This window comes from Platalea leucorodia, assembly GCF_965183815.1.
Source record: "Platalea leucorodia genome assembly, chromosome: Z".
NCBI lineage: Eukaryota > Metazoa > Chordata > Aves > Pelecaniformes > Threskiornithidae > Platalea > Platalea leucorodia.
In genome coordinates this window covers 88,538,885-88,548,557 of record NC_138858.1, presented here as the reverse complement: position 1 = coordinate 88,548,557, position 9,673 = coordinate 88,538,885, and the positions used below count along the sequence as shown (strand labels likewise).

Below are 9,673 nucleotides of genomic sequence, written 5' to 3'. Positions count from 1 at the left end.
GCATGGTATAAATTTTATTTGCTGGGGGGGGGGGGGGGAAGTAAAATTTAAAGATCTCTGGATGCCTAGTGAAGGGGGTTGAGCTTGCTGGGGAAAATGCTGAATTCCCGCTTGTGCATGCGAGGGTAGAGCTGGGAGAGGGACTTGCTGCTGCTTTTGCAGATGTGTTTTCATTTAAATTAAGGAATTTTTAAGAGGAATAAAAATCATTCCTTATTCACATGTGGGACTGCTGTGTCCCTGCACCAGCAATCCTCCCAGGCCAAGGTCCGAGTGACAGTGAAAATCAGCTCCACGGAAAGCAAATATCCTTTCTTGAGTGCATTAATGGTGTCATACAGAAGTAGCCATATAGTTTTATTGCTCTTCCCATCCCTGTAAGCACAAACCTGTTTGTTTGTGTGTTGTTTTTTTTTTTTTTTTCAGAGTTGTATGGCATAATTAACCACCTGCAGAATATCAGGTGTTAATTACTAGCTGATGGGGAAATGGTGCTGGGGAAGAGCCTGTGATGTGCTCGCAGTGTTCTGGCGTGATTTATACTGCCGGAGATTTGGGGTTTGCCTGTGATCCAGTGGAGAAGGGGAGAGAGCCTGAAATGATTACTAAAACCTAGAATGAACCAGAGTTTTATGGTGAATCATTCTCTTAAATGTGGCTTTAAATGAACGTGGAAATTTTAGGCAATGTTGAACGTTATCTATGGACCTGGTGGTTTAAGTCTCATTTAAATCTGATGCTTGGGCCATCCCTTAGCCATGTCACAGCCTGGTTTTGTAGGGAAATTCTGTTTCTCCCTTGCTCTTTTGCACACTATGTTGACTTCTGAATTAAAACAAAGAAAGCATATTATATAAATAGGTGAATGCACAGAGGGTTAGTCACCAAGCGCCAAGATTTCTCTGTGCAACGAGCTGAAAATAAACCTTGTGATCCCTGCACTGGTGCATAGTCAAACTTGATGGGAAGAGGTTAGAAAACCATGGGAAAAGTCATGGGGCCAAGTGGGTATTTCTTTTTAATTGACTGTTCTCCTGGCTGCAGCATCCTTCAAAAAGGAAAGAAAGGGTGGAGGAAATCCATCATGCATCTCCCCAAACATCTCTTGCTCAATGCTGAGTGTTGGGGTTTCTTATTCCCAGCAAAGGTTGGTAAAAGGAAATGCTGCATGCTGGCAATGCTATTGCTGTTTTCTTCCTTTGCATGGGTGTTCACAGCGCGAGCTTTGTTGGGTGTTAGCAAAATGGAAAGTGCTGGTATAAACCAGGCTCCAACACACTAGAAGTTCATTTTAGGTTAGTTTTTAAAAAATGGGGAGAAAAGTTGACTGCTCTCTTTGCTCGTTTAGCCTGCTCACAGCCAGCTGTAGCTAAATCACGTCCAGAAATGCCATTTTTGGGACATGTTTCATCCCATTATCGTATCCTGAAGTGTAATATCCTCAGTGTTTGGGATCTGCTGGCCATTGATATCGTATAACTCTCATCCCATCTTTGCTATCACCCTTGCAGCTTATATACTAAAAGGAAAGGGATACAATCTCTTCTGCTGTGCTGAATTACTTCTCATCTGCTAGAAGCTGGGTAAATACAGCTCCCATGTCTTTGGGTGCAGCCCTGAGTCGCTGTTATTTCTTCAAACCTTGCTTTAAATTCTCCTTTTGGCTACCCTAGAGAGAAGCAGCACCTTCCTCCCAAGAGCTGGGGTTTTCAAACATTTCCCAGGCCACGAGCTGCATCGCAGACAATGCTGTTTTTTCGTCCCATCTTTGATCCACACTGAGTCAAGCTGCAGAAATGAAGGGTGCTCCTCTTTGCTGGGTGCTCCTCTGCATTGTCAGACATCAATCTCCACATCGTCTGACTTTTCCAAGCTCCTCTTTTTGCTCTTTTTATTGAACACCAGTTTTATGCTCTCTAGTACTAGGTTTGTACGGCCATACGAATGCTTCCAGGAGCTGCGTGGTCTCCCGGTGCCAGTTTCTTGCTCCCCACTCCTTTTCTTTCAAGTGTTAAACCTCACTGAGCCTGGGTGTAATGATTAGTCTTTCCTTCTTCCTATTCACGCAAGAGCCGGGCAGCTCAAGGTGTGGCGTTGAAAGGGAGGTGTTTCACGCAGTAGCAAGCTACGACACGTAAATCTGGACATTGATCTCCAGTCCTGGGCTCGGAGCCACTGCCTGGGGGCGCATCTGTCCCTGTTCTTGCTTAGATTTTCAGCTGCCACTTCACCCTTTGCTGCTGCAGGAGAGCTCCTGGGGCGGCTGCAGGGTTACAACGGGCTCTCTCAGCACACCAGCAAGGACAGGAGGCCCCAGTTGCAACACGCTTGCTGTTAAAAATTTACTAGAGATCCACCCATGCGCCAATATATTTGAATAGCTGTTGGAGTAAATCCACTTAAACAGAGCTTTGCTGTTGCTCCCAGCAGGAAGACCAAGCAACAAACTCAGTAAAGGGTTAACGCCGGCCGCTCCTGCTGCCTTCCCTCTAATTGCTCTCTGCTACTGCCAGGCGGAAGTCGAGGGAGCAGTTCAAGTTCAAGGCTTGCCTGTGTGCATGTGTACGCTTTTTCGGCTGGGCGGTGGAGGGCAGGAGCCGGCCGGAGCAGAGAGGGTCCGGCGTGCAGCGAGCAAACCCCTCTCGCCGGAGCTGCAAGGATGGCTCAAGCCTCCGAGTGCCGAAATTCCCACCTCTATTACTACAGCATCAAATTTGCTCTGTCCACCTATGCCACCCTCTTCTCGGTAGGTGCTCCAGTTGCTTTTCTGTCCTTCCTGGCATTTCCTCCCAGCATACCACCCCTGTGGGCTGGATTTTACTTTTCAGTGTCAAAATTTTCCCTTACAAGGCATCAAATCTGTGCGGCAAAATCAGGTGCCACAAAGCCCTTCGTGCTTGGCGTTAGCTGGGTCCAAAATGGGCAGTCTTGGGCGAAACTGCGGGTTTTGGTGGATTTAAGAGCATCTCCCTGGGACTACCCATCCCCAGAGCCGCTCTTGCAAATCCCTCGTGGCAGTGAGTCGCGTTTCCAGGCATTTGGAGCATACACACGGAAATTTCATGTTTTCACTGCACAAGTACCCATTGGGTGGCGTTGCCAGCCGGCCCCCCCGCCCGACTCGGCTGTTGCCTTTATGTCATTCAATAGGGACAAGGCATGAAAGCAGACATCGAGTGGCGGGTATTTTAGCCAGGTTGGTTAATTTAAGAGGAAAAAATAAATCTTGTTTTTAAGCAGTTTTGAATCATTGAGGCAGCTGCAGTCGGGGCAAGGCTTCCCCAGCACCTGGGAGGTGCAAGCACGTGTCAGAGCAGGGGCGGGGAAAGCAAGAGATTTTCCATCCCTTTAGGGTCTGTGCATCCTCAGTTAATGCATGAGATATGAAGTTAGCACCTTCCTGGGGTTAATCTTGCATGATCCAGTCCATATTTACAGATACTTCCTCCTAAGGTCTAATTAATCCTCTTTGCCCCGTGCATGGCTGCCTGCTGGGTGTGTATAGTGGTATGCATATCCAATTGTATAGGTGTAATTGCAGAAATATCTGTGTGAGTTCCCAGGCAAGCTGTGAACTATAAACGGGGTTACAAGTGGAGTTTGAAAATGTTTTTTTATTTCCTTATTTATTTTTTTTAAATGAATGAGCTCATTGGGAGGGTAGCGCTTGCCCTTGCTAGCTGGGGACGGTGAAGTTTGTTGTCTCACTGCACTGAATAACTTGTGGCCACCCCAGGGCATGAATGAGAATCAGAAGAAAAGGTGTTTTTTTTTTTTTGTAGAATATCTTACTGGTCTCCTTGTGGCCTGCTGGGTAGTAAGGCTCCCGAGAAGAGAGGAGACTCGAGTATCTCCCACGGGGTGGCCAGGACCCTCGTGAGACTCCTGCTGCGCCCGGCAAGACCAAAAAGATCCAGATTTCTTAACCCATTTGTGGCTGTGGTTTCAGTTTTTTGATAAGGATGGTCAATATTTTTGCTTGCAAAATTAATCTGTGGGAAAACCTGTCACCGTGGTTTTGGTTTCTCTAAAGAGCTGAGTTTTGCTTGGTTTGAGGTTTCCCCAAATGCCTTTAAGCAGCTGTACGGATGGGGAGGAGGTGCAGGTTTTTCTTTCTCCCAGCTAATCTGAACCCAGGTCAGGGCTGCGCTTTGCAAATGTAGATTAACAATGGGATGAACCAGCACAGTCTCGATGCCAGATGCTTATTAATTGCTGGGGTATTTTGGGGGGCTCAGTGGGGCATCCTGGTGAGTCTGCCAGCAAGAAGAGACTCAATAATTTCCCATCGACTGGAAAATAACTGCAAAAAAGCCACTTTGAATTGCTCTGACCCAGCCTGCCTTCAGCCCTGGGATGGTCCTTGCGGAGGGACGTTGCCCTATCAAATCCATACGGATCGCACAGCTCCTGCGAGCTTTTCAGCTGCCTGACCTACTTCTGGCCTCATTTGCACATGTCGCCGCCGTATTAATTCAATGATGCTGCTGAACCCTTCAAAGCCTCGTTAACCAGACGTGACCAGAGCTGAGTTTCTCTTTGGCCAAATGCACTTGATAAAAAATGATTGTGTAGGAACTTCCCACTTGCATTGCATGAAGGCTTCAAAAGTTTAACCCCCCTGGGTAAAACTTCAGTGCAATAAGACTTGAGTTGGTTCACCATGAAGCATTGAGGAGGTTTAGGGTGAGATGCACCATGGTTTTCTAGTAAAGGGTTGTCCCAGCCTGCAGAAAACTGGATCTAGTGCTGCTAAATACTTTCCAGTGCTTTCCTGTAGTGAAAACACTGATTTACAGGTGAGAAAATCAGTAAAGGAGCATGGGATAAACCAGAGACTGGCTTTAAACCAAATGTGGAGCAAAGGGCAGAGAGGTTTGAGCACTGCAGGTTGGACCGGCTGGTTTTATACAGGTATATTTAATCCTCGTTGTTGAGGATTCAGTGGAGCATAGATTTGAAGTTTTCTTTTCAAAAAGACATCCTTCTTTCCTATTCTTAACTTTTTGCATAAAATTGAAAACTGCTATTTCAATTGACCCTTATAAAAGTGTATTGTTTTGCATTCTTCCGTACCATCGGCAGTTAAGCGTCATACGATGTATTTAATCACTGCATTATTAATCCTGCGATTCTATCTTTTAATGACTAAAAGCATTCAGCACTTTCTGTATCGCCGTTTCTCACCTGCACATTACAATAAAACCTTCTGAGGAGGAACAGGAGTGCCCTATCTGCTAATTTGAAGGCAGACAGGTCTTCAAAAGCTGGGAAGAACAATTCTGCTGTGAGCTGGGGATTTGAAAAACAAGAGTTTTGCCCTTAGTTTTGCACCTCTGGTCATCTTGGACAGAGAACGAAGTGATGCCCCATTCCCTCTGCTCCTCCCCAGGCCCGTGCTCTGACTCACGTAATCTGACTGCGGGGGTCTGCGTGGGCTTGAAGCCACTGTCATCATGACTTTTTGGTGTACCCAAATAAGGAGAAATTACTCCCTCGCGTTAGTATGGTGTTGACTCATCCAATTAATGCCGTTCACTCTGGAACAGGCCATGTCTGCTGCTTGGCCCTTGGCAGGCTTCGAGGTTGCGCTGCTTCGACCGTGTTAATGTCTTCTTGGATTCATGGTACCTGTTTGCTCTGCATGCGGCTGAGAGTAGCTCTCGTTACTGGGGTCCTTTGGATCTTCGACAAGGGGAATGTGATATCTATTAGGTATTTAGTGGGATTTTTAGGACAGGGTAGGACTATCCGTGTCTCTCTTTTTAGTGCTGGTTGGACCACGCACGTCTCTTGTTAGCATTGGGTAGCTGCCTCTGTGCCAAAGCCAAGTCATGCAAGGATGGAGAAGCAATCACAAGCACCAGAAAGCCCATAGCTCGAAGAGAGCTTTGCAAACTCCCTGTCTTACCTGCGGGTTAGCTGTGAGCTCAAGCCACCCGCTTGGTTCTCCCAAACCCTGCTAGCATTATCAGAGCTGTGTATTACATTATTGTCTGTTCATTGCCTTTCATCGCACTTGTTGACCTCCAGGTCTCTAAATGACTCTCTGATCAGTGGGACAGTGACTTCCACCAGAGATTTCCACCTTTAGCTCTTCTCCTTCCCAGGTCCCGAACTCCCCTCCAGCTCTTTCCTTGCCCATTAGATGGAGAAATGCCTGGAGAAGAAAACCAGCATCTCTGTTATCCCATTAAGAAGAGGCGAGGCTGGAGTGAAACAACTTTGGAAATGGGCTGCAAAGGTGAAGAAGGGGCTTGGACGGATCTGCAGCTTGGAGAAAACTACTCTTTAAAATGTCAGGTCCCTGCCCGAAGAATTTAACTTCCCTGGTTTATGCTCTGTCGAGTTGTTTTTCTTTTTGGTGTCAGAGCCAATTCAAGGGGGCTGTACAAAAGCCTTATCACAGTGTTGTGCAACACATCAGGTCTTCCCATCTCCATCAGGAAACAGCCCCACATTTAACTGTGGTTTTGGGGGGTGCTAAAATCCTGGCCAGGGCGAAGAGTTGGTTATAGCAACTTGTATCGAGCTAAGAAATTCAAGTTTGCAATTTTATCCATCCAGGAGTAGGGGAGGGAGGGAGGAGAGCACATCATGGGGGTCCTTTTTCGGGTGGGAATGGAGGTTGGACATCCTGGGAAGGCTGCTCACTGCCGTCTATCCCCTGCCCACTCAGCTCCTACAAACTCCAAGAAGCACTAAAATCAAGCAGGGCTGAAATTAAACCCAAAGGTGATTTCTCCCTAGCTTATAAGAGGAGAATCGATGCAGGATGCCTTCGCTGCAAGGTCTGGTGGAGTTGCAGCCACCCCCTTGGCTTTCCCTGCCGTCATGGTTCGATCGTGTGTTTATTATCATATAAAAATGGGGTAATCATCTTCTCGTTAGAGGGTAAGAGCAGATTTGCTTTTTCTCTTAGATGCATTGCAGAGCAGTTCTAATTACCAGCTGCTGTCTATCCTGGTGTTTGCACTGTATTAGGGTGATCACCTGGCAATTCATATGTAACTACAGAGTATTTACCAGCAAACTTCATTATGTGCCTTACCATGTCATTGAGTGTGGGTGGTAGAAAAGGGTTGTGATGCCAGGAATCAAAACTATCTGTGCTGATTGAATTTGTATGGCAAAAACGCCCTGCGCCAGAGGAATCCAGTGATGGAAACCAGAGCGGTCAGGCTTTGCAAGGGGTGATGCAACTTTTCCTGCTGCTTTTGCTGCTCATCTCTAGCTGAAGGAGGACAGGATGATCAGGTTTTTGATGAAATACGTGGCTATTTCCCTTGCAGTTTTTAATGGTGCTGCATAGGTCCTGGCAAAGACTTCGACATTGCCGGTTTGCTCCAAATCCACCATTTTTTCACAGAAATGCCGCATTTTAGGGAGCGCTGGTCTTTCTCCCCAGATCTTTTCCATCCAAATCCCTTTGCCACCCATCTTGCCACAGCATCACTCCCTGCTCATCCTTCCAAAACTCATTATATTCAAGCAAGCTTTCCTTTGCAATCTGTCTTTGCTGGGAGACGTGCCAGTAGATCCATTCCCTTCCTTGAGGTGTGTGTTGCTTTGCAAGATATTTTCTTGTGCTTTAAGCTGCTTTGAGTAGAAGCAACTTTTTTTTTTTTTTTTTTTTTTTTTTTTAATCAGAGTGTGCTTTTTAGCTGGTGGGGTGTGGAGATGGACTGGGGTCCAGCCTGCAGCACTAACCCTTAGCAAAGCAGGTTGCAAGGAGCTGGGTAAACTAGGAACTAAGCAAGGAGAGAGGCAAGAAATTCAGGTGGATCAGCTCAATATTTGCTTGTTAGTCCCAGGGACTAGTTTGAATTCCTTGGGCATGCAAAGCACGCAGCCTTTTCTAAGCCATGAGACCCCAAAAAAGCCATGCAGCGTGGCTTGGGTTGCCAGCAGTATCTCCCCATGCCGTGCAGTGCCATTTCCCCATTGCACTTGCATTTCCCCATCGCATTTGCATGGCAAATAAGCAGTGCGTGCCCCGCTCCAAAAAAGAGGGATGTTATGCGTGGCATTGGTGGGGGCTTTCCCTGCCAAAGGGATAGCCGTGGTGATGCTGGGAGGAAGGACCAGCACCGCTCTGCAGCAGCCTCATGCATGCCACATGCTCTAAATTTTTCAAGGATACTTTCAGCCCTGGAAAAGGTATTTTTAAGCAACGCACACGTCCATCCTGAAAACCCTCCTTGGTTTTTCTCCCTTGCTAGTAGGTAAGCCCATCCCATGCATGCTGCATCCTCAGCCCCTGGAGCATCCAGCCCTTGAACCCCATCCTGGGTTTGCTCTGTGCACTTTCCGTGATCTCTTCCCTCACTCGCATCACAGATGGATTAATTAAAATGGAGAAAGTGGTTCTGATTGGCACGCAGGAGGAGCAGCGGGGATTAGTGGGGGACGCATGGTGTGCATTAATGTCTACCCCCCACCTTCAAATCTGAATGTATTTCCTGGGACACCGTATAAGAGATAAACATTAAATCAAACCTAATCCCAATGCACCAACCTAACGCTCAAAACAGAGTATAAAGATGAAACTGTGATTAAAAGCCTGTTATCAGAAATAGGCCTGTCTGTTCAGTTTCAAATAACTAAACCGTCTGTAAAATATCACGAGTCTAAATTTCACTTTCTGAGAGATTTCAATTCCTTATAAATTAAATGGAGCCTGGAAGCGGACAGTGATTGATAGACATAAACTAGCTACAAAAACACACCAGAAATAGTGTCCAGGCAGAGTAGAGAAGAAAAAAAATCAATTCCCCAAAAAAGCAAAGATTGCACATGAAAACTAAGGATTGAATTGTCAGTGTGAATTAGCAGGAAGTCTTTGAGCAAACTCATTAGGAGCAATGAAGCCTTTTGGAAAGGTGAAAGCGATGGAAAAGGAGAAAAAAAAAAAAAAGGAGTGTTTTTCTCCTCTTTGGTGATGTAGGTTTTTGAGTGGGGGTGTCTGTGGCCGGGGGCTTCCCCCCAGGAGCATCCCGCTGTGATTTGGGGTGGGGAGGGCTGCAAAAAGCAGCATGAAGAGGGCTCCGGATGCTCCTTGGTTTCCTTGCTGACCTTTTCAGGTGTCAGCTTGGTGCCGGCTGAGAAGCCGCTTGCCTCTGGCTGCGCCGCGGGGCCGACGGGTGCGATGCGAACGGCTCCTGACAGCACGAAACACTTGGGATCGCGTTGCTGGCTTTGATGTTGAAGGAGCTGAAGGGATGCAAACAGCCCTTTTTGGAGCCCTGCTTTATCCCGGCATCGTTAGGCTCTCTACTTCAATTAGGGCCCTTTCATTGAAAGGGGAGAGAGGGGAGGAAGGTTGTCATAAATAATCCGTTGCTTTTCTTTATGGCACTTTTCATCCAGGGATCAAAAGCGCTTTGTAATGGTGCAGTGAGCTTTGTTTCTAATTGTTGGTGCTGGCGTGCGAAGAGAGGGCAAGCGGCTCTCTGTGGGTTTGCGTGCATGTCGGTGCTCAAGCCGGGTGTGAAAATGATAGAGTGAAATGAGTCATTTTGGGGATCGTCCTGTCTAAGGGTGGAGTTTGAGAAGGTGGGCTGTTGGTGTTAATGACTATCAGCTTCTGGGTCTATCATACCTAAGGCAAGGGCCAAGCTGAACATCCAGACAGACCATAAAGAAACAGGCAGGAAGGGGAGAAGAAAAACCT

The 9,673-nt window shown here is 46.9% G+C and overlaps 1 protein-coding gene across 1 annotated transcript in view; it reads left to right on the top strand.

Moving 5' to 3' along the window:
- Positions 1–2,659: 2,659 nt before the first annotated feature.
- LOC309602343 (tetraspanin-15-like) overlaps positions 2,660–9,673 on the top strand; it is a gene marked incomplete at both ends in the record, with an annotated part of 46,149 nt that continues 39,135 nt past the window's right edge. The window contains one exon of the mRNA XM_082335845.1: positions 2,660–2,746. Within this exon, the coding sequence (XP_082191971.1) occupies positions 2,660–2,746 (87 nt within the window). The remainder of the gene's footprint in view (positions 2,747–9,673) is intronic.